The 26,189-nt window shown below is 40.8% G+C and overlaps 1 protein-coding gene across 1 annotated transcript; it reads left to right on the top strand.

The window, feature by feature from the left end:
• Nucleotides 1-10,704: 10,704 nt before the first annotated feature.
• LOC112429907 (mRNA decay activator protein ZFP36L1) lies at nucleotides 10,705-14,318 on the top strand. The gene is made up of 2 exons (XM_024801059.2): nucleotides 10,705-11,004; nucleotides 11,587-14,318. Exons 1-2 carry the CDS (start codon nucleotides 10,951-10,953, stop codon nucleotides 12,787-12,789), a joined length of 1,257 nt encoding a protein of 418 aa, XP_024656827.2. The 5' UTR covers nucleotides 10,705-10,950; the 3' UTR covers nucleotides 12,790-14,318.
• The last annotated feature ends 11,871 nt before the right edge of the window (nucleotides 14,319-26,189 follow it).

Genomic DNA, 26,189 nt, shown 5'->3' with positions numbered 1-26,189 from the left:
CACTTTCAAACCATCATATTCATGAAGCAGATGTGAGGAAACAGTTTAAGAACCTGAATGCTCGGAAAGCTCCCGGCCCAGACGGTGTGTCTCCTGCCACCCTCAGACACTGTGCAAACGAGCTGGCCCCAGTGTTTTCTGGCATTTTCAACTCCTCACTGCAGGCATGTCATGTGCCTGCCTGCTTCAAGTCCTCCACCATAATCCCTGTCCCCAAGAAGCCTAGGATCACTGGACTAAATGACTACAGACCCGTGGCTCTGACATCTGTGGTCATGAAGTCTTTTGAGCGCCTAGTTCTCTCCCATCTCAGGACCCTCACGGCCCCCCTCCTGGACCCCCTGCAGTTTGCATATAGAGCCAACAGGTCTGTAGACGACGCCATCAACATGGCCCTACACTTCATCCTGCAGCATCTGGACTCCCCAGGAACCTACGCCAGGGTCCTGTTTGTGGACTTCAGCTCTGCCTTCAACACCATCCTTCCAGACCATCTCCGAGGCAAGCTTTCCCAGATGAATGTGCCTGATCCCATCTGCCGGTGGATCACTGACTTCCTGACGGACAGGAAGCAGCATGTGAGGCTGGGAAAGAATGTCTCGGACTCCCGGACCATCAGCACCGGCTCCCCTCAGGGCTGTGTTCTTTCTCCTCTGCTCTTCTCCCTGTACACCAACTGCTGCACCTCCACCCACCAGTCTGTCAAGCTAATCAAGTTTGCAGATGACACCACCGTTATTGGGCTCATCTCGGACGGGGACGAGTCTGCCTACAGGAGAGAGGTTGAACGTCTGGTGTCCTGGTGCAGCCACAACAACCTGGTGCTGAATGCCCAGAAGACAGTGGAGATTATTGTGGACTTCAGGAAGCACACAGCTCCACTCCCCCCCATCATCGTGACTGACACCCCCATCACCTCTGTGGACTCATTCCGCTTCCTGGGTACCACCATCACCCAGGACCTGAAGTGGGAGCCCACCATCACCTCCGTCATTAAGAAAGCCCAGCAGAGGATGTACTTCCTGAGGCAGCTGAAGAAATTCAACCTGCCAACACGGACGATGATGCAGTTCTACACTGCAATCATCGAGTCCATCCTCACCTCCTCCATCACTGTGTGGTACGCTGGAGCCACTATCAGGGACAAACAGAGACTGCAGCGTGTTGTGCGCTCTGCTGAGAAGGTGATTGGCTGCAGACTCCCATCTCTGCAGGACCTGTACACCTCCAGGACATTGCGGCGTGCAGCTCGGATCTCAGCTGACCCTTCTCACCCTGGACACAGTCTGTTTGACCTGCTCCCCTCAGGCAGGAGGCTCCGGTCCATTCGCACCAGAACCTCTCGCCATAAGAACAGTTTCTTCCCCTCTGCTGTTGGACACATGAACAATAACCACATGACTGTCCCCGCCACTAACACATGACCCTACGCTGTGTCACTGCATCATTCTATGTTTGGCACTGATCACCACCTGCACTCATGTATATATCTTTCAACGTAGCACTCTTAATTCTTATTCTCATGTATATCTCATGCACATATCTTTCCACGTAGCACTTTTAATTCTTATCCCTACTTTTATTTTTTTTCATGTCTATTTAAGTGCTATTTATGACAGCATGTTTGCACTGAAGCACCGCAGCAATTTCCTAATGTTGTAAACCTGCTCAACATTTGGCAATAAACCCCATTCTGATTCTGATTCTGATTCTGATTCTGATTCTGACAGGGAGGAACGCTGGTTTGAGGGCGGAGTCAAGGAGGCCATTTACGTGAAAAGGGAAAGACCATCTCTGAATCGAGGAGGGGGCCTAAGGGTACATCTGTCACCATCTTACAATGCTGTGATTGCAGCCATTCCCCAACTGACCTCACAGCCCATTGTTTATTCAGTGGGCTGGTTTCAGTTATTGTACAAATGTCCTGTTTATAAGGTTGGAAAGCTGCAGTCAGCTGAGACTCAAGAAGTCACCTGGATGATGATGAAACATTTCTCCCACTGAAAACGCTACGTCCAGATGATGCCAGCTTCTGCAAAACAAGCCCAGTTTGTCACGTTTGAACAGTGTTTGTGCTGATATGTTTTCACCAAATGTGGCGCACTATATTATTGTCAAACATCTCTACTTTGTCTCTCTGTTCAGAGGAGATTGTTCAAGAAATCTTGTGGTTTATTTATACATAGCTTTTGCGAACACATCTCATGCTGCTATGATTTTCTTTAAAAGGCTTTTTGAATTTGTTAACGGGATGCTCCGCACTCTAAAAATTGAATAGCTAGATTAGCCTTTTTAGGGCTACAGAAAGTTTTTGGGGAAAGTCAACAGAAAACTGGGTCAAGACTTCATTTTCATACTTTAAGAATAAAGATACATTTTTTAAAAAGCAAATTTTAACAAAATAATAGCGTACAGCTGATTATTTCAACAACTGAAACAATTTCAATTATTTCAACTAGCATGTGACCTCATTTGTCTGCATCAGATTCGTTTACCTACAACCAAGGGTAGTTTGAATTTGATTTGGTCAGTAAGAGACTAAAAGCAGACAAGAGCTGGAAACACAGTCCTGGTTTACAGAGCGTCCACCTTTGCAGGTATGGGTAAGAAATGAAACAGAATGTGCATTCATAGATTCACAGGTACAGGTACCTGAAATGAAACAAAGACTGGGTTGGGATTCCCAACCTTGAAATGAATTGAATCTAAAGATGAATCTTCAGTTTTAATCAGTAGATTTAATGAAAATAAATGACCCTTTCAGTATCCCTTTGTCGTTTTTGTCTCTTAGTCCTTTTAAAATATAAACTTGTGCACCGGTTAGAGGTGAGTGACCACTATTATTTTAAATCCCAGAAGCAGTATTTACAGGACGGCAACCATCAATCTCCCTTTTACAGCCATTTTCCAAAGGCTGGGAGCACAATTAGAAGAGAGGAAACTTGCTGTGTAGATGGAACAAGGCCAAGACAAAGTGAAATATCCTCCTTTAGCAGCTTGTCCTAACACAGTTGTTGGTGTGACCTCACAAGAGTCAGGTCCCTGTATAGTGATTTATCCACCTCTGTATAAAAGCCACCAACATCCTTGGGTCACCATTTGTTTCTCAGCATCAACGACACGTTCATTTCTCAACTGTAGTCACCATTAATCTCAACAACTTTTCACTTTAATCGGCCGTTTAAAACTGTTTCACTCCTATCAGGGCTGGAAATATTTCCTGGCACCTTCGAAAAGGTCCCATAAATCACCAGCTTAAAAGCAGATAGAGTTGCTGTGTGCTTTATTATTGCTGACAGAGTCGTGTTTGTGTCGAGTTTATTCCCTGGGTACAAAAAGAACTCAATGGCTCCACCACAGAACGAATGATAAGGATATTATTAATACTAATTTTTCCACAGTTTCAGTTTTGAAAATGTCTCTTTAGTGCAGTCAGCTACTTTGTTATCTGTTGGTTCATGTGCAATTAAATAAAAAATGTTTTCTTTTTCAATTAATGAATTAATAGTTGTTTTTTAACATCTTGAGTACCTTTGAGCACTAATCCAAAATATTAAATCTACAGAAAATATTACTCCAAAAACAGACGATTCCCAAGTTCTCAAGTTTCAGCCAAAAAACAAAAACATTCATGGATAATTTTTGTCTTCATAACAAAGTCCAAAATCTGTGTCTGTTCTCCAGTTCATCTGATGTGTTGTTTCCATCAGCCTTGAAGCTAAGTGTATGTGCTACTTTTCCTTTGCTTCTCAATGCTTGATTTCTCATTTTTGCATAAAAAATAATGTTCTGAAAAAAGACAAAGGTGTCTAATCTCCTCCATCATATATGCACAACAAATGAATGAAATCCTGTACACCTTTTTATATCTATTACTATTGATACTGTAACAATTTAAGTTCATGTCCAAAAATGGTACTTTCATTAATAAAAGGATAAAGAGAAACTATGCTCATATTGGATCACATTAGACACGCCCATCAACATGTCGATGAGTTTATAAAGTAGTAATTACTACTCATAGGTGTGACCACACCCACCTTTAATGCTCTTTTTTTTACCCTGCTTTTTATTTTAAATGCAAATATGAGTTCAAGACTGATCTATGAACATTTTTGACACCATCATGTTCAAATCTGTTCTTATCGTTGTCAAAGCATTACGTGTTACTTTGAGCTCGGTCGCTATGACACAAAAACACACACAGAGCGCACAAAATCTACGCTATCATGACCAGTGTTTGTACTTGTGCCAAAGGCCACAGGAGGAAAATCTTTTGCCACACAAAGTAGAAAACACTCGGTCCTCTGCAGTCACCAGTTTTGTCATACAGTTTGAAAAGGTTGTGAAAATGATCCGTGATTAGCACTAACTATGAAACCTAATGATGTGTTAACGACAAACAACACAACAACTATATCCTTGTAAACAAGTCACATGATGACTATTCAGATCCACCCTGAAATGGAAATGACCTAAACGAGCCTACGTCCATGACAATGGAGGGCAGTGAGAGGGAGGATGGCAGGATGAATATCAAAACCATTAATTGTTTTTTTATTTTATTTAGGTAGTTAAAATCCCAGCGACTTTATGTGGAACACTGCTGCTCCAAAGAGGATGTGCTCTAAGCGTTTAAGAGTAGATTCAAAGAAGTCTGACAATAGTGTCTCGTTTACCACCTGATAACCCCCAGGATGCTCACAGGTAGTCTGAATAATCTTTGTTCTTTTAGCACACAACTGACTCTGAATGCACAGGAAGATTTTAAGAATTGCAACTAAAAAAATTACACCTTTGTTTAGCAACCCATAAAGAACCCTGATGTGTAACTTGACCCCTTGTTGTCGTACACCAGGGTTATTTGTCTGCATCCACAAGTGCCCAATGGTCCGCTGCGGTCAGAAGGCATTTGTGAGTCTAATTTAGTAAACGTGGTTATTCAATTTAAACAGCATGAGTTTCTGTAAGAAACGACGTCCCTCTACCCAACAGAGCTGCATGAAAAAATACAAAAACTCCCAGACTGATTTTATGTAAAAACTCATTCCAATCTTGAAAATAAAATAACGAGTACGCTAAAAATGATGCTTATGTTAGAATGTATTCTTTGTTAGATTCATTCATATGGACTAATTCACCAAGAGTGTTGGAGTCTAAGTCATGACATTAACCCCCTGAGCTCAAAGTACTCATAGATGTTGAGCAGGAACCCCCAACACTATCAAAATATTTGATTTCCAAATTTGTATTTATTTTTTCATCCAAAGTCTCAAGGGTGCAAAATAAAATAGACATCTAAAGAGGTCAAAAATTTAAAACACACGATTAGGATTACTTATGGCTGAAGGTGGAGAGACCTTGGTCATCTAAAAGTACATAAACCTGTGTTATCATCAAATAGCCAACTTTCACTATTGCCGGGACCAGCTTCAGTGATCAGTTGTTCAACCATTTGCAGTTCACTGCAGTACAGCCACATGAGGCTTCTGGTGAGCTCTTGTCCTGGCTTAAGCCTCAGAGGACAGTTTGATCAGATCCTGTGTGCCGGTATTGTCCATAAAGCTTCACTGAGATGAATATGGGAACATATGGAGAAGCCTCGGGACAATGGGGCTCTTGTCCCGCTGGCTTCGACAAAGAGGCCAAGACAGGCTCAGACAGGGGGCTGAAAACCATGCTGGGTCTGTGTGTGCAAGAGAGAGAGAGGCAGCGTCACTGTGTGTGTGAATGTGACAAAGCAAAAACTAATCTACATTGCGTGCGTGTTCACTCGGAGTTATTCTAGCACTGCGTACAGCTTGTATTTTCAGAGCACACACCAGCGGGCTGTCAAAGTATCAGCAGTGTTGACTGACACATGTCACGTCCCATGTTTGTGTTGGCTGTCAGCATAATGAAAACATACGACCTAACCACCAACCTCTGTTTTACTGTTTTTGCCAGCCTCTGTAAACCTGCCCCTCCCTCATCTCCACCCAAACTACTGCTAACTGACTCGGCCAGCAGAGCGTAACCCACCACCATGACTGTGGGAACATACCCCTGATAGTAGTTCCTAACACATGTATAAGTCCACTCAAAGCTCTATATCAGTTCATAAGGTAATTTTTTAGATGCATTTTCTGCATCTTTGGGGCAGGGATAGCTCAGTAGGTAGAGTGGTGGCCCCATGATCGGAAGGTCGGGGGTTCGACTCCACTGAACGGCTACCCTGAGGTACCCCTGAGCAAGGTACTGTCCCTACACACTGCTTCCCGGGCGCTGCATTGGTGGCTGCCCACTGGGTGAATGGGTTAAATGCAGAGGAACTATTTCCCTATGGGGACGTACACTTTACACTCATCTGTAACTAATTATCCTCCCAACACACCAAATGAAAATCCCACTGCTGCTGGCCCATTCTGAATCAAATTACACGTCATTTGAAAGCACAAAGATTCGCAATTACAATGTAAACCATTTTAGGATCATAATTTCACAGCAGAAAAAAATAAATAAGTGCTGCAGCATTTTGTGGGCAGAGTGAATACACTGCAGAAAGAGCAGAAAAGCTCTTTTCTGTTATCTACAGAGGAAGATATCATGCGCTGCACACTAACACTTTGACTTTGGTCAAATGCTCACTTTGAATATTGCATCTATAATGGGTCTTTTTATGTTAAAATAAAAAAATAAAATAAATAATTTTAATAAAAAGTTTAAAAGTAGTTTTTTTGTTTTTACAAGCGTTCCATTAATTCATGCATTATGGTATTTAAACAGAACAACAGCTAAATATATGAATAAATGAGTGAATATAAACTGGTGCACTCTGTCTCAGTAATGCGGTTCGCCCTGCATGCTGGATGGTGGTGTAGTTTGGAAATCCCCTCCTCACACACCTTTTTTGGATTCAGGAAGTCTGCGACAACCATTAGCTCTAACCAAAACGGATAATGCAGCTTTCACACCCACTTCACACCGGTTGTGCAGAGCTGAGAGTTCTCCACTTTGTAGCATTTTATGCACACAACCCAACACAACATTATCAGTTGTGCGTTCTTTTCTAACAGTAATTCGACTTAACGTTTTCCACAGAACTACCTCTGCCCTGGTTTAACACCGACAGCCGGCTTTAAGATGAATCCACTCTGTGGGTACAATTATTTGCAATGAAGATATTCACCTCTGCACTCGTGTTGTTGGTGTTTAACCACCATTTTGTAACAGCAAAAATACACAAGGAAACAGCCACTAAAGCAGACACACATACACACACCCACACACATACACACACCCACAGACAGTTACACTGGTTATGTAAGAATAGATTCAGTTGCTGTGTCACTCAGAAGGCCCGACCACAGCAACGGAGGGAGAGAGAGGAAAATAAGGAGAGGCAACAGATTCATGTACTGATCTGAAAAAATGGGGGCGAGGGGGGTGTAAGGGGGGAAAGGCATAACGAAAGTCTTACCTAACCTGATGACCACAGGGAGGAAACCACACTGAATTACAGTTTTACTCCTGAACACACACGCACACACACACACACACGCTTGCTACAGTAACGTACTGTATCGGCGAGGTGTTGTGATAAGACGTGTTTTCTTTACAGTTTGTGTTTGTAACTGTCACTCAGATCTAAAAGCCACAAACAACAACAAAGCTTAAGAAAATGCACTTTTTTTCATTTATGTTCTAAACTTTCTTTTGTCTGTTTTCATTTCACATTTATTTCCATTAATTTCACAATCAGGATTTTACCTGTTTCTGTTCGGTCATAGCATTAGTCTAGTTGATTTTTTGATTACTTGTTAACTAATTTTTTTAATGACCTTGAACTATCCTTTCTAAATCTCACCTTTAACTTATCAATGGAAAGAGCTGTAATCAGTTTCAAATTCGTTCCATGTCAGACACAAACAGTTACATTGTTCATTTCAGTTTATAGATTTTCATACATTTTCATTTGATTTTGGCTACCTGGGATTATTTTGAGTTTTTGTTTTTTGTTTGTTTTGAAACACAGAGTATGTTTAAGTAACAAGTTTCCTCAGGAAACTGTCTACTGCAGACATCTTCACAGTTCTGGGTACTTATCACTGCTGATGGTAACAGCACGGTCCTCGCTGTGTTGTCTGTGTTGAACATGAACAGTGACATCACCACATCTCCGCCCCATTTACCCCAGCGCTAAGAGTGCAAGTGCTTACTGCAGTATTCTCCTGAACCTGGTGTCGCCACTCAGACATCAGTGCTTTTACAGGAGGAGAAAAAGTTACAAATGGAGGCAAAAAATATCAAGTCTTTTTTGTTACATCTCAGTTGTGACATTGTTGGTCCTTCAGCTTAGCTCCTCCCACACATAAGAAGTGACTGTAGTGGACAGTTTGTTTTGTGTAATGATTTCCATCTGTGCTTCTCATTATTTCTTGGGGTTTCTTCCCTTTTGTGGTGAACTCACTGTCCTGTTCAAGTCAAGTTTTTAATCAGTCAGCATTTTACCTGCCATGTTGCCAACACCCTCAGGTCATACACTGCTGGCTTTCTTTTGAGAAATGCTTGTAGTTATGTATGCGTATGTTACCCACAACCTCTCAATCCGCAGACCCACACAAACTGACCATAATTTCCACTTCTGAGCAATAAAGACTATAAATGCATTGGTCCTTATATTCTGAAAATCCAATCAAGGATGTATCCTAGGATTTCAAAGCACAGTCTTTACCTGACTCACATGTATGGCCAAGCAAATGGAAGTTTCTTACTTTAATGCACTTTGGTAATTGTAGTTCTTTTTTCTTAAGCCATTTTTATATGTGAGCTTTGGTGTTCCAGTAAAATCAAGTGGGGATACTTTTCACAGTTGTCTTTAAACAGAAGTGGAAAACAGAGGAAATAATCTGGTTCAGATGCGTTTGCATAACTGAAAATATTCTTTGTGATTGAGGCGACAGAGCTGCCTGGAAAGACTCTACAGGAGGCAACACGTGTGATGATTACTAGTTAGCGATTACTGCATATAGAAAAAAGGTTCCAAACAGGCTAACGTGAGCTCCAGAGGACATTTGCATTTTCATGCAGCAAATAGCACAATCGTCAAACTCACCATTCAGGTATTTCACTCAGTCTTTAAGCTATTTTTATGGCCTGAACACTGACCTGCCTTTTCATCTGTGCCTCAGTCATCTACAGCCCTTTTCAAGCTGTAAACATGAATAGGCCTGTAGATGAATAATTCCCCCAAACAATTGTTTAAAAATCTGCACCATTATCACCCATTTGAAATTCTGTCACACCCTTCCTGCGTGGCTTTCAAACCCTTTGCACTCTACAACCACGCAGGCCGACAACGACACTAACGCTGCCTGAAATGTGCCTGCAGTGTCCACAGTGCTACAGTGCAGCAGCACAGCAACAGTATCTGTGAAGATGAAAACTCACCACTGACCCAGATGTAAGGACGACTTCTTATCTCTCATAAATGTGAGGCCACAGACGTAACAGTAACTGACAGAGTACATTTTGGCAGTTGAAACTGATGAAAAGCTCAGTGATGGTGGCAACATTTGGTCCAATCAATTTCTTTTGTTTTATTTTGTTCTTTCTTTCTTTTTTCTGGAAAAACCTGAAATGACTGAGCAGTAACACCTCTGGGATATCTTTGAACAACTTAAACTACTCACAAAACTGGGTGTGGTTCACAAGGGACTGGCTGTTTTGTTTTTCTGATATCTTCAAACTCAGTTTACACCTGTGGGTATTTTGGATTCAACATAAATGAAATTTAGACTCAGAGACAGACGAAAGGGACATATGGGAGACATCCAGACCCCACACACAAAGGCCATGAAACGGAAGCTAATGTGAGATCGCTCAACTCAGTTTTACCTGAATGTTCTTCTTAAGTATAAAGGGAATATAGCATACTTCAAGCATACCAGTCAAGAAAGGTGCTTTACGAGATCAAATCTAAACCAGAAAGGAAAAATTAAAAAAATAAAATAAAATAAAATAAAATAATGAAAATTACTAAGAGGTCTTATAGGCTTAAATCAGACTCGTAAAAAAATCCCAGGCCATTATTAATGTTTTATTGTGACAGAACATTTATTCATGGACAACCTGCTAATGTGAAAGTAACTATGATTCATTTTTTAACAATGTTTTTTAATCTATTGTCAACTTAGACCCAGAATCCATATGAATTTTTATTTTAATGCAGTAGCTAAACAATAAATAAAATTTGAAATTATCAAATAAATTGTATCATCATTTCGGAAGAACGGATGTATAAAAACTTCTTGGATAAATAAACAGCATTGCTTATTTTCAGGCTGATTGCCTCTGTCGGGGGGAATACAGATATACTTTTTTCATATTTTCCCCTTATGACAATAAGTTGTTTATCATTAACTCCTCAGCTGTATTGATCCTAAATAAAATGAGAGCCTGCCCCCCCCCCCCCCCCCCCCCCCCCCCCAAAAAAAAATCCTCTTTTAAGGATTTGGTAATGAATGGGTACAAAAGTAGCTTCATTCAGCTCCCTCCTCCTCTCGCCGAGCCCTCCCTGCCCATTACAATTCAGGACCCCCTCCCCCCAAACACACACACACATTAACGCACATTAACACACACACACCCCTCCCTGCCCGCCCCCTGAAGCACACAGGCAGGAGGTGGGTGGGTTTCCCCAACTATTTAAGGAGATTCCAACAGATGGTTGAGTGACTTTCCTCCTGGGGACACTTTGCTCTTTTCCCAAACTTCTTGTCTCCTTCACAACAGACTGGGCTACTTTTGTTTTTCCTTTTCCTTCCCCCAAAATATTTTTTTTAATTTTACTCCTGAGCTTTTTCAGAATTTTTTTTTCCCTTCTCCTTGGACCCCAAAAACTTCTGTGCTTAATATCCTTGTGAGATCAGACAACAGCTCATTGACTCGGTGAGGACGGTGGAGCTAACCATGCCCTCCGACTTTCTAACACCTTTCCTGGAACTAGATGAGGAGTTCTGCAAGGTGAGAGAGACCGATCAAAAACCTTTATATATGTGTACCAGCATGCCTGAAACACGATCAGCTTGTGCCTATACGAGCTGAATTAGGAGTAAATTATTAAGCTCATTTATTTGTGTTAAAAACATAAAGTGATGAAATGCTACAAATTTATTGTCTAATTTAAAGCATGAGTGTGGTTTAAACTTTAATATTTTGTAGAAAATTCAGATTCAGATGGTGTTAAAAGCTGTTCAATCTTTAGTTGTGTTATGTTGTAACTTTACAGTGTCACGTGTTAACTTTTTCAGATTTTGGGGGCTTCATTTAATATTTTTTTTTGCAATTTTTAAATGTTATTTAATGAAACAGTGACAGGAAAACAGGCTGTTTGCTGTTTCTTTTAAATTATGTGTTATTTATAAATTGTTTTTTTTTTTGTGCAACTTTAGAGATGTTTGAGCAAATCCAATTTATAAGACCTCTGGCTTTAGCTGCAACTCTAAAATCTCCTTTCAGCTCGCCTTGGCCCTGCAAGCCCCGCTCCAGAGCTCCAGGAATGCACGGCACTCATCTATTCTTCTCCTCTCTCCTTTTGTGCAACAGAATTTCCGCAGCCTGGAGGCGACAGATGGCTCGTCTACCAGCTCCCAGCAGCAACGGCAGCAGCACAGTCAAAGGGTGCTCGGCTTCCAGCGACGTCACTCTCTCTGCCCTGTGACCCTCCCAAACTCCAAGTTCAACAGCAGCAGTTGTGAGATGACCGAGTCAGCCTGTTGGGGCCTAAATGTGACCTCCAACCAGCAGTGGAGCAGGGAGGGTCAGCTTCCCCGCTCCTCGCTCAGCCACATCCCCTTCAGAGTTGACCGCTCAGTCAGCATGATCGAGGGCAACAGTTTGGGAGGGAGAGAGGACAAAGCAGCCAACTTGTCCCCACCACTGCTACTCCCCCCACCTGGCCTATGCATCAGTAACACCTCCATCTCCTCAGCTGCTTCCTCCAGACCCACGCTGCCTCCACCACCACCACCACACATCTCCACTCGATACAAGACGGAACTGTGCCGCACATATGAGGAAAGCGGGGCCTGCAAGTACGGTGCCAAGTGCCAGTTTGCTCACGGCATGGACGAGCTGAGAGGCCTCAACCGTCATCCCAAATATAAGACAGAGCCCTGCCGCACGTTCCACACCATAGGCTTCTGTCCGTACGGTGCCCGCTGCCACTTCATTCACAACGCGGATGAGCTCAATGCTGCTGCGTCTCCACAGAAGCAGAAGCTCAGGCCTCCTCTGCTGCGCCACAGCCTCAGCTTCGCAGGCTTCTCCTCCTCTCCGCAGACCTTCCAGCCAGTAAAGGAGTCACAGCCTTGCTCCTTCCTTTTCACCAGGGCCTCCTCTGTCTCTCCTCCTCCGTCCTCTGTAGGAAGCCCTGAGCTCCTTTCCCCTCGCTTTCCCGAACCCGGCCCACTGAAGCATTACCCCTTCCCCTTCTCTGGCATCGGTGACCTGGCTGGTGACAGCGGTGATTCAGCTCTGCGCTTCTTCGCCGTGACCGATTCTGTCAGCGCCCGGTGTCCCACCTCAACTTTCACACCCAAAAGCCTCCCTTACCTCCTCCCCCAACAGCCTCCAGCCTCCCTGAATGCCTGTCCCAGCCTTCAGCGCTGCTCCTCAGCTGACTCCCTCTCTGAAGAGGGCTACACATCCTCCTGCTCCCTCAGCTCTTCCTCCAGTGGCACAGAGTCACCGAGCTTCGAGGGCCGACGACTACCCATCTTCAGCCGCCTTTCTGTTTCAGATGAGTAGGGAAGGGTTTTACTGTAGGGCTGAATTTAATCAGGGATATATAGTCTAATAGTTTTAACTCTATGTGGCCAGTATATGATGTTGGTCTTTTCACAAAGAATTAAGACATTGGGTTTTCTGTTCCCTCTTAAATCCAGCAGAGTACCTATCTTTGTGCATATTGCATTTTTCATCCAAGCAGTTGTAGCGCTGCTCAGTGTTCGTCCAGTTTAAGCTGACTTTTCCTTTTTTTTCTTTTCTTAAGCTTGTTTTTCATGCCGTTGTTACTGCTGTATACTGTTGTATACCCATTTTTAGGGACTACTCTGAGGGTTCTTCACTCAGCTCAGCATTCATCCTTATGCTGTTCCTGCTCAGAGGGGAGTTCTGTGTGAGAATTCCCTGTACCCTTATTTATGAAGGAATTTAACATTAGTGCTGTTCGCTCTGTACTGTTGGGTTTATTTGCAGGTCAGTTTCAACAATGCAAGCCTACAGCACTTCTCCAGTCATATTTTGGGCAGTTTAACTGTAATTCTTTCCAGCTTCTTGTCCAAGACGGTTGAATAACTGTATGCTGCCACTGACTGATCAATTGATTGTATGTCAGCTACTTTAAATGCTTTAGCAACAAAATCTAGCCCAGGTGTAGGCATCCCACTGACTCTAGTTACCAAAGTTAGAGTTCTCCTAACCTACTAGTACTGCTAGCCACGGCAGGTGATACACAGTGTTATAATTATTACTATAGCCTAACACTTTTTTTAGCCATATTTATTGCTTTGTGTAAGATTTATTGTTCATGTCATGTTTGCTTTGTGATTGTGTTTATGCATTCTTAATAATGCCTGAGAAATTATGCTTTACTTATGCATTCATTTTGTCCATCTGCTTGGTTTTACACTTTCCAGTAGCTTTAAGAAGGCTTGCGGAGAGGAGAGGGAAGGAGGACGTGAAACATTTTGGCATTCTGTATTTATGTTGCCTTACTGGCTTATAGGCCTGACAGAAATCAAGACTCGCTGAGCTTTCACGCCACAAGCAGTGCAGTGCCTTCTCCAGCATCCTCTGCCATTTGGTGTCGGTGTGAGCGCACAGCGAGTCTACTCTCCTCTCCGTTAAGCCTCACGTCCTGATCCACGTAACATTTTCTTCAACTGATAAATCCTGTTAAACATAAAGCAAAACAAGACTTTGATGTGAGCCAGCAGTGGCAACTAAAAATGTCGGTACATTATGAGATACACCAAAACCACCAAGAGAACGAAAACATCTTTTGTAATGTGTGAAAAGTGCGGTGATGTCCTGCACATGAGGACCGTTGTGTCTCGTGGTCAAAATTTTTTATAGTTTGTTTTATAGTTGACTTTAATCTAGCCGAGTTGGTTTAATGACAATGTGTTTGGTCGACCTCTGTTGCACGCTAGCTTGCCAAGTCTCTGAGTGGCAGGTGAAATCACGCGAGTTCAAATAAAATTTAGGCCAGATTTAAATTTTTTTTTTGTTCATGAAAATTCTCTGACCTGTCCTGAGTCCAGAGAGGCTTCTTGTTGCTGTAGCTTGTTGCTGGCTTGACAGCGAGCTGTGTTTGTAACTTTTAACTTAAAGTCTTATTTATTTTGATTTTCAAAGCAGAACCTATATTGTGTTGTTGGATAATGCGTGTTTTGATTTACATAATTTAAGTGCATCTATTGTTTACATTCCATGGGTTATGTTGATATGCTAGCTCTTTATCTTAATATATATGTCCACCTTTATTTCAAAATAAAAGTCCTTGAAAAAATAAGAATTCTATCTTGAATTTCATTATACTTGTTTCCTTTTGTTACCATACCTTCTTAAGGTCAGAATCTAAGAATTAGGTCAATTATTTAATATGTAAACTATGATTACAAAAAGCAAAAAGTAGCCCATTAACCTTTCTCCCACATAAACACGTAAACTCTTACTTCACTTCACCAACATTTCCAGTAGAATTCTCACATCCATACATCAATCACAACAAAAAAACTTTAGTTTTTTAATCCCTTTTCCCATCTTTATATTCAAACATAAAAACAGGTGATGCAAATATTAAAGAGCTTTAGTGCTGAATAACACTCAGAAGAAGCAACTGGAAAAAGGCTTACACCTTCAGTGTTTGTTTTTCTGCATAAAATTTGAACAACTGAGGAGAAATTCCTCCTGAGTTAAAGGCAATGGCAAAAATAAAAGCACATGTTGAGCAGGAAATCAATAACTCAAATGTTCGTTTTTGGGCAAAGCTTTCCCACGAGCATCACTTTAAGATCCTGCCACTGTTTTTAGAGCTTTTACAATCATCTGTGTTTCATTCACAAACAAAAGGAACAAAGATTAACTCTTTCTCCTACTTGTGTTTAGGGAATCTCCCAGCCCTCCCCTCTGTGTGCGTGTTTATGTGTGGGAGTGTGTTCTGTGGGAAGGGGAGTGAGTTTTGTTGCAACTCGTCTGAACAGACCAATTTAGAGTGAGTGACACTGGGGAGAATGTTTGGGCAACAGATGCTCGAACAAAGACTTCCCAGAACACAATGGGGCACTGAGATACTTGTGACTGATTTCCATCTATTCACACAAAGTGGAGCAGAAGTTGAGGTCCTCCCCTCTCTCTCTTTCTCTCTCCGTCTCTCACTCTGTATATATGTGTGTGTATTAAACTATTACTGTAGGGAAAAAATGCCTGAATTCAAAACAATAAAGCAAAATATACAGAAAAAAATCAATACTGATCCATTTTTAATGAGATGATTACATACTTCTTTTTTCCCTGCACAACATTGTGCTGCCCCGGACCTCATATGTTCTTCATACAAGCTGTTATTATAACCTATGGTTAATATTAAAGGCACAAATGGCCACATTTTGATGATTAAAAAAAATAATAATAATATATATATTTTTTTTTAACAATCCCATATTTTAATGATCACTGTAGACAGGGTTGAACTTTTCATGCACAATATGGCGAATTTTGTAAAATGTCTATCCGGTGTTTCGTAACACTAACCAAGTAGTTTTGATAGTAAAAGTTACCAAACAGTGAATGAAACACAAGTGCTGATGACACATGGCACTCGAATGATCCTAAATAGAAATCAGTGACAGAATTGATGGAAGTTATCTAAACTTCCTCTAATTCTAAGAGTTAAATAGTGATCACATTGACACTCTGGACTGAGATGCTAATGAGGCTAGAAGTGTGAAACGTTGTGTATGTAACGTACAAATACAGCAGTTTTATTTATCTTTTTGGGCATTTAAAAAAGCTGTCTCACAGACATTGTCTGCATGGCTCCAGAGTGGCAGAAGTAGTTTATAGAAGAACTTTGTTCCAGATAAAACTTTGCATATGCACTGCAGCTCCAGCGCTTACTTTACATTTTCCAGCTGAGCCCTATGTAAGAGCATAACTGTAACTGTGTGATACTGAGCATTCAATGGGTATTAGCCTGCCAGATCACACAAATTTAGTGTGATGATAGACGGAGCCCATTTGAGAATAGAGATCATAACTGTCCAGAAAACTGGGCATCGTGTGTCCTGCAGCCTACAAATACTTCCAGAAATGAAAACACACCTGACGGGCTCAACAGGGCCTGATTTGTGATTGTGTTCATATTTGAAAAGCACGGTGTGTTGGTGATACTTCATTTCCACATAGTTATCGTTGTCATCTTTTAAGTGGAAACACTCAACTCTGTCCTTTCAGACAGACTTGAGTCATTCTGGTGCATTATTGCAGCTTAAACCACAGAACCTGCTGCTACACCTGAATCACCTGGTAGAATTAAACAACTAGAATTAAACATGCAATCTCAGTCCAAGTTAAAAAAAATTGGTTTTTCTTTTCATTATTCCCGCTCACATTCTCAGCCTAGTCACATTCACATGTGGGTCATTGGCAGGGTAAAAAATAATCGTATATTGGATATTTTCTTATGTTTCTGTCCTTTAAAATTATATGAGGGAGCTGGGGATTTCTCTCTCTCTCTGCATGTGTGTGTGTGTGTGTGTGTGTGTGTGTGTGTGTGTGTGTGTGTGTGTGTGTGTGTGGGCATTCAGCAGTGGGCTGGCTGAGGATTTCCCTCTGGTAAATGAATAACAGTAAAGTGAGGCAGGAGCAGGCTCCCACAACCCCCAGGGCTACTTACCATTCAATACCCATGGCTGTGTGTGTGTGTGTGTGTGTGTGTGTGTGTGTGTGTGTGTGTGTGTGTGTGTGTGTGTGTGTGTGTGTGTGTGTGTGTGTCTTCAAGACCTTAAAAAGGCCAAGGGCCATCCCTGTGCAGCCCCTCAATCCCTCCCGCCCCTCCTGGTCACGAAGCCCCTTTGTGTGTCCCTGCTTTCCGTTTTCAGTCTAACATCTGTATGCTAATGCAGCTGAATGGGAATAAACTGGAATCAGCCTGGGAGCGAGGGTGAGGGGTGGCTTCCCTGTGTGTGGACAGATATGGGTGGATAAAGTGATTTGGGAGAATTCAGCAGCAGGGAAGGGTTTGTGCTGAGCTTAGAGAGAAAAAGAAGAATTATTGGTTAACGGGGGAGCTTAGGAGGGAATGGATGGGCTTGGGCTGTTTCAAGGAGGTGTCCTAATAAGCAGATGGCTCTCATCAAATACCCTGAAATGCTCACAAAAATTAAACAGCAAACTTAGATAACTTAGAAGCATAAATACGTTTCACCTGTGATGCTGAGGCACAACTGTGTATTTTTAAGTTAAGAATGTTATTTGGCTGCTGGAACTGGACTGTGATTTCAGAGGAACTGAGGGTCTCATTAAGCAAATAAATGGCTCAAGTCAAAAATCCATGTGGGAGGTAGATTTGCTCAAGTCATGTTGCTTCAGTTGCTTGAGACCTGACATTTAAACACCAGTTACTAAAGTGCTTTCATAACACTGAGAAATGTATGTTGACGATGGTTCTCAGTATTTACTTAGACTGCACGTGTAGTAGTAGTAGTAACCCTGTTAAGCTGTGACAAATGCAATTCTGCAGGCTTTCCTTACATTTTCACTGTCTCTAGAAGCTAGTGGCACATTGTCATTAAAGATGTTTGTCTGTCCACTATTTATCTTCTAAAACGGGAAAGTTTCCTTGAACTCATAAAAACTGGATTTAATATAACTTCTATATGATAAGAACAAAAGCGATATAGTAAAAAGATACAATTAACACTGTATTTCATGTGGCATAAAACAAGTCTGTAAAAAGCTGTTGCTAAACTGGCCACTGGAAGACTTCCTGGTGTCTTTAATGAGCATTCTTTTTCCATTCATAAGTTGTAGGCTGTTAGATATTTAGAATAATCAACTATTTCATCCATTTGTGTTATGATCATTTTTTCATCACAAAATGCTGGACAAAAAAAATTAGCCCTTGTGACCCATCACTACCCCTCTCTCTCTTTCTCTCACTCTCTCTCACTCTCTCTCTCTCACTCTCTCACTCTCAGACTCAAAAGATTGCAGACTACAAACTTAACACACATCAATTCCAGTTCCAATTTTTCACCCCCAGAGTCCCTATATTTCGAAGCCTCTGCAGAATCAGAATCAAAATACTTTATTAATCCCTAAAGAAATGATGACAACCGGCATGCAGCCTGTTTCAGTTGCCCTGCCTTGATTCCATCTGATTCGTACCTCTGTAACAAAAAATCCTTAAGTAATAGTATTTAAGATGCAAAACCTCTGAGGAACATTTCTAGCTATTAGCTTTAATAAACACAACAAAAAGTGTTTTATAGCATTTGTGACTTTTCAGTATATTAAACAAAAGTTTCCCTAAAAGTTCGACCAAAACATGCTGAAATCCACGGCACTGAAAATAAGAAGGGACAAATAAAAGGTCACTGCTTTAGTGTCCACGTTCCTTTATAACTCCAAGCATGTCAAAGTTCATAGTCATTTGTTCTCAGAGCCATCAGACTCTGGAGCTCAAACGGAGAAATCGATCCTCTAGTGTTCCTGTTTCTGTTTGTTTGTGTTATACCTCCTCACACATGACCTCCACAGAGAAGAAGCAAAGTTTTACTGCTTACTTAGAAATGCTTGAATGCTGGCCCCGGGTTATCCGTTAGACCTGGCACACTCTGGTCAGTGGGCCAACAGCTTTAAGTGGCCCCAAGATTCAGAGTTACAGGACTGTCCAGTTTTTACTAAGTTGCACATTGGAAACTTTGGAACAGCCTCCTCAAGTACTCAATAGTTTAAATGCATCACAAACAACATCTTTAGTAGGATTCTATTAATTTTAGCTGTATGTGCCTAATAAATGACGACTAAGTGAACATGTTCGAAGCAAGTGCTCATTTCTACCCGTAGACATAAACTCAACACACAACATTAAGCTAGAAGAGTGTTTTGGCAGCTCCCTCTACAGGTCCTCTTGCATTTTTCAAGATGTTAGGAGCTGCCAGTATCTGTAGGCATTACTAACCAGTACAGATATTTTGGTGAATGCATTTTAATACAAATCATTTTAGCCAACAAATATCAAACCTGTACCTATAGTGTGGTAAACATACTGAGCTTGAAATCGGGAATTAGGATTCATTTACTATTCTTAAACTCAAAGCTACAACAGCATTCACGAGACAAAAAAATGTCCTGAATTACAAATCATATATCTCAAGGTTTCCATGGTTATCTTTGTTGGTAGCGTTTTAAAATGAAGAAAGGGCAGCTGTCAGCAGATACTTAATTTCCACATTCAAGTCTGCAAAAGTGAAATGGAGAGACTTACTGGATGAGATGTAGGGAGGCAGTGCCATCTAGTGTACGCTTTAGTGAGGTACAAAATTATATGAGGGAGTTGGGGATCCTCTGTGTGTGCGTCATAAAAACGCAATCATTCATCTTCCAACTGTATCTTTCTGTTCTGGCTTTAGAATCATAGGTTGTTTACTGATCTGTACTTTGTGAGTCATACTGTTGTGATACTGGGGAGAAAAGGGTAAGGTTTGATAGACTAAACCATTACACACAAAACTTGAAAAACCTAAAGAGTGTGTGAGACTAGCTGTGTTGTTCAGCAATAAACTTATCTACAAATGTGTTAGTAAAGAGTGACTTGTACTTCTGTCCCATTAAGCAACGGTTTAACAAATTTCACTGCAAACTATAAAAGGAATCTGGATTTAAATAGAACATAGTAGTGATGGATTAAGTGCAGGAAACACTAGTATAAGATGTCTATGGAACAAATCTCCTTCAACGTTCAAAATGACCAAAGTGAGGCCTACAGGCGTTTCTCTCAGTTGGTTGTGTTAAGGTTCAAAATATTGGGGATGGAGACAAGAGAAAAAACCACAATAACAACACTGGTCCGGCCGGGTTGAGTCAAACGATGATTTAATGATCACACACGTGGGAGATGGACACTGATGCAGACAGCCTCAAAATCTCAAAATGGTGGAGCATTGCTCAAACTTTTATAGCCTCTGGTGCCTCCACCTTATCATAAAAAGCCTAAACATTCACATGCTTTCTCTCACACAGCGCCTGAGCTACGACCTTGGCTCCCTGTTTATCTGCTCCTGCTGAAATGGGGCAGAAAACTCCAGCACACTCTGTTCTCTTCTACTCAGACAAATTAGACAATAACCTTCTGCGAACAGTATTTCTTATAACTCAACAATATAATGCATCATAAAACAATATCATTCATTCACAACAAGTCAGCAATTTAATGTAATGCAAATCAGTTTAACTAATGCAATAGTTATCAGCTTCTTCTAATTCAGGAGAATAATGCAAACTAAAACTACATAATAATTCACAATCTTTAATTAGGGGTATAACATGGCATAAAATAATATCATAATTTTACAATTCCCCCTGATGAGGTCATTAGAATAATGACCTCACAAACACCCTGTAGCCCAGTGTGGCCGGGTTCATCTCTTCTCACTCCTGAGGTCCTTTGTCCCCCTGAGGGGCGAACCATATGTGGGATGACCTCTGTGTTTGCGCAATTCAGATGCAAGAAAAACTAGGATTCCAACAGTAGCAGGTCCAGATGACACTCTCCTTGTCTCCCACTGCTTTCAGCCTTTATTCTATTGCTGCAGCTACCAGTGTCGTCCAGTTGGGTGATCCTCTGCTCTTAATTCTTCAACCTTAGGGGTTAGACAACCCTTCAGTCGTAACACAGATCAGGGGACTATTCTGCCCCGATTTCAAACAACGATCTGTGTATTCTCCAGAAAAAGGAACAGGAAGGTGTCCCCTCTTTGCCCAAAAGCCTCTCGAACTTCGTTGGTCTGGTGTTCCCGGATTTCCGCCAACCCCTTCATGGTTATTGCTGTGTTTATGGGATCCATCCTTTTGTGGTGACTAGCTGGAGCCCAAACGCCATGACCCTTGGACCCAGTTGATGTCTCGGCAGTCACTGTGTCTGACTCTGCTACGGAGGGTCCTCGCATCTCTGTGACCTCGTCTGGTGTCTGTTCCTTTCTCTGTAAGAGACAGAAAACCAAAACACCTCTCTTCCTAACCCTAATAATCTAATGTTGTTATCTACTGACCTCCTAGTGATTCAGAATTGGTCTAAACATTCAGAATGTCCCAGGGACTTATTCCAATCATATCTTATGTGTGTGTAAGCATGTTTGCATTTAGCCCTCTGCACTCAAGGCATTTCCTACACTTTATCAGTCCGGACAGTCACGCCGAACGAAGCTTCTGACCTTCAAAAGGCTGAGTGCCAACTCGTTATAAGCACATTTGCAAGGTGTGTCTGAAAATTATTGAAACCCCTCTTTTTAACAAAAGACAAAAAATTAACAAATCTTCTAAACGCTATTCAGTTCATTTCAATGAGTAATGATTAAACATGAAAGTGATAGTTTATGCTTTTTCACTGATTCTCTAAAAGGTCCGTCTTCTCGGACCGCTATTAGCTTAAGCTTTACCATTCCTAAATTATTAAAGACACAAATGAAGTTATAAAATGTTCAAATAATCCTGGTTTGATGTTAAAGCTCAACCTTCCCCCCCTTTTTTGACACATTCCAATGTGTCAAATCAACGGAGCTAGAACATTCAAAAAAAAAAAAAAAAGTTAGGCAGCTACAAAGTTTCCCAGACTCTTAAGGTGATCCGCGTGTAACGTTCTGACTCAGGTATTTAATATTTTAATAAATCTCGTTTAATTAACTGCCACTATTTAAACTAACCTTAAAGACATAATTTAAGAAAAGATCACAAAGAATAACATGATATCAGTGTTTTGTAAGCGCGTGCGGCCCTCCATGCTCGAAGCCTTTTCCCTCAATAGATCAGTCAGACATTCGCGCTGACTGTAGCTTTTAACCCTTATTAACTTGAGCACAACTATACAATGAGCAACAAGTTGCAATATGTATAAAAATCATCATGGTTACACCTGCAATGAAAAATTATATCATTATCCTAACACCTGTAAATGGAAGATTCATCAGAAGTTATAACAATCACAGGAACACAGATGTTAGTATAAGGTCAAAAGCTTCAATAAATGATCATCGATGCAATGCTTGTTGCATGATTCTCATACAATAATAATGCTGACATTAAAATAACAGTAAAACACCCCCTTTTGTCCCGTTTCACTTGACACCTAAACGTTTATAAATGCCTCTCTAATTCTTGATTTTATTTCCCCCTTTTCTCCCCTTACTGACCACAGCAGGGGGATCTTAGTTTTGAATCAGCCATGAATCCAGCTCACCTGATTCATCAGTGAGCTCCACCATCACTGGCGTCTGACAGGGTGGTGCTGCATACTCTTCCTTTAATGTCACTATTTTCAACCTGTTAATTAGAGTGTTTAAACCTGAAGTCGACTACGTCCACAACAAGTCAATACAGCTGTAAATGTGGCCAATTATCAATCTATTACCAATCAATAACAACAGATAACTTCTATTTTATGCATGCTTTTAATCAACCACTCACCCAGAGGATCTCCAATCCCAGCAAGTTCCTTCTCCTCCTTTAATGAGTCTGTCCTCCTTCCATGCCCTGGTAACCGGTCCATCCAGAGCCATATGATCTCAAATATACATACAACAAGCCAAACCACACCTTGGTCACACCAACCCCCTTTCCACCCCCAAGATGTCCAATGCCATCCTAGTATGGACTGTCAAAAGTGGCTTTAACGCTGACTGTCCTGACAATCCATCTCATACTTTTCCTGGTCAGATTTGCCAATCTCTGCACCAGGGTTTTAAACGTTTCGCCATTTTCATTAGGTTTTATTTTTTATTTAGTTTCTACTCCAGATTTTCAATTTTTTGCCAGTTGTAATTAGTTTTTACCAATTCTTTGCTAGTTTAGTCTAGTTTTTATTTTCTGAAAATCCTTAGTTTCAGTTTAATTTTATTTGTGTTTTGCAAAAGTTAAGTGTAACAAAATCTCAGTTCCATCATATCAGTCATGCTCTTCTGGTTATCCTTGGGTGTTGAGACTAATAACTATTAACTCTTGCCGCACCGAGTGGTCCTAATTTTGGTTAAAGTTAATTGATAACCTTTTGAAGGCGATTGTTTCACACCTTTATTTAGATGTCCCAGTCCTGTTATCTCGGGATACGTCACGCTGCCTTATCTGGGGTTAGCTGTTTTCTTGGGATGCGAGTTAAGTGGGTGAGCTCTAAAAAGAGGGGGAGTGTGCTCCCCCTGATGAGGTCTTCTAGGTAAGCTAGGTTAACCCTCTTGTGTGAGCTTTTCAAGTGCACTTTTAAGGTTTGTGGGATTTTTTTTTTGTTTTATAAATGTCCCTCAAGACCCCCTGATGACCCAGTAATTCATTTTTGCGCACTGTAGTACACATTTAGTTTTTTGCTTGTAGCTCTCATACTCTACTTGCCACTCCTCTAAGTCCTGATGTTTCTTAGAGAGGACAACAGAACCTTTAAAATTATATCCCATGTGTGGGGGTGTGGCCTTGCCAATTGTTTTTCCCACCTTTTCAAAATGGCTGGCGTGCCCACAAACACATTTTATGGAAGAAAGAAAGGTAAGCTTGATATTTACAATTAAAATGTTTTGTTAAACTCAGATTTTTATTTTATTCAAAAAATAAACATCTGGTAAATAATTTCAGGGGTCTTTAAGAATTAGGCTCATTTACTTTCACAGGGAACATGACTAATTTATTAATGTGTGCTCTACACATTGGGACTTTATATTTATATTTATTTCACTTTTTCCTAATACCCAACTTTTGACAAAGGCGGAGAGAATTCTTAACACAATTATTAAGGGAGATTCAAACATAGATTTTTCAAAATATGAGAGGGTCAGGACCCACTAAAAGCCACAGAGAAGATTATCGAGATGCAGTGGCAGATGTAATAGAGAAAGACACAGGGCCACCTGAAATCTGTCGTCCTATCTGGTGCAAAACCAACATGTAGTAGAATCTGGAATTTTGATTTTGAGTTAAAAATAAAATATGGGTAAAATGCAGAAATCTTTTCCAGTAAAGTAAAAAAAATAAGTGTCGCAATTATAGTTGAATCCATAACACCTAATTGTTTCTACGAGATCACGTCGTTGCTGAGAGTTATCAGTGATCTCAATGTGTGAAAAGAACTCACAGTATCTGGGGTTTAAGCTCCTCTTGGCTGAGAAACCTGGGACAAACATGTGAACAAGACCTGAATAATACCAGTAATGAAGACTTCTCTCCAAAGATCAATAAAAGGAAGCCCCAATCTGATGAGAGTCTAACAAAATATGGTTCACTCCACTTGCCTGAAATGGTTAGCAGTCCAAGGCATTTCAGTTGTAGAATGATTGGGTACAACAATGAAACAGATGTGAGATGAGGGAAGTGCCAAATGTTCTTTTGTGTCTCCAAATAAAATCAGTACTTCCTCAGATATCCTAAATAAATTGACTTTTGTGAAATAGACAGTTCAGTGCCATCACTTATTCCTAAACCAATAGTTTACAGCTAGTGAAGTGTCAGTGACTTCTGGGTTGGTCCCTGATCTTCATCTTATGAGATTGTTATTTTAATAACACTTGATTCATTTAAAAGAAAAAAGAAAAAAAAAGAAAAAAGAAAAAACGAAAATATTTTCTCCCTGTTTTTTCTTATTCTCTGGGTCTCAGGAGGACATTACGTCCCTCTCCACTACAAGACTCTTGTTATGTCTACAAAACAGTCATATTAAAATCATCCTCAATTCTATTCTGGCGCTGTCTCCCGACTTTTCCTGACCTGATTCTGCGCGTGAACGGAGCAGCAACACAGACGACTCGACTAACGTACTACCTTAATTTCACTATAGCAGGGCACGCACACATCAATGCAACCAAACACATTTTGCTATAAATCTAGTTAATTTTAGTTAGTTTTGTGAACATTCAGTACAGTTTTAGTTAGTATTTCTTTTTTTGATTTTATTACCGTTAACGCAAATTTTTCCACTTCTACTTTTCGTTATTTCATTTGTTGTCTTTAATAATAATAATCTCCTCTGCACCCTTGAATAAACACCATTAACATGATCAACCTTTTGCTGCTTGTTATTTCACCATCTTATTGAATCAAATACTTCATGCTTATGTGGTTTACGACATTATATTTATCTAAATCTCCACTTTGTGTCTAAATGTTTGAAGAATTTTTGAGGGTCAAATTTCGAGAATTTGACCATAGTGAAAGTTATGGCGTTATCACCCCCTTTGGGGATTACCTTTTGCCAGTTTTGATGATATTCCTCCCCGTTCTTCATTTTTGCAAGTACCCCTCTTCGGTGGCGAGAAACTGTTGGTGTGATCAAGCGGGTGCTGTAAAAACAAAAGCTCAGGACAGAACAGTCACCAGTCATGTACTTCATTCAAAATTAACAAATATCCAGCTTCATATTGATCCTCTGAGTGTAATGGTACATTTTAATTTGCACTTCTAAAAACAATATTTTCTTTATTTTACTCTTGTTCTTGTGCAGCACCACCCCTCAGCACATGCCCCTGTTATTTTATCTTACTTTTAAATTGTTGACTACTTCAAGAGAGCGCCCAAAAGACGGGGACCAGTGTTTATCATTACATATCTCCATTTTGAGTGTGGCTGTCTATCATTCCCCTCTTATTCATAGACCTCGGTGGAGGGTTTTTTGTTTGTTTGTTTTTTTTCTAAAATTAATTGACTCTCTATAGTGACCCACTATGGTTAATAATAACATGCTCAGTCATGAGTGGGATCAAACCTTTTCTTCACTTTAGCATTTAATATTCCCAACAATATAATGTAATACCTTAATTAAAACACAGCTACTAAAACACAATTTCCTTAATGCAAACATCAGTAGCTCAAAATTAGCAACCAAAGGGTTCAGTCTGCAGTTCACACTGCTGTGAAGCTACAGCTCTTTAGTCTCTGTCATTCTTCTGTTC

Source organism: Maylandia zebra, linkage group LG14, assembly GCF_041146795.1.
Source record: "Maylandia zebra isolate NMK-2024a linkage group LG14, Mzebra_GT3a, whole genome shotgun sequence".
In the NCBI taxonomy this organism is placed as follows: Eukaryota; Metazoa; Chordata; class Actinopteri; order Cichliformes; family Cichlidae; genus Maylandia; species Maylandia zebra.
Note: the sequence above shows the minus strand (reverse complement) of the source record. Positions and strands in the feature narration are given on the sequence as shown.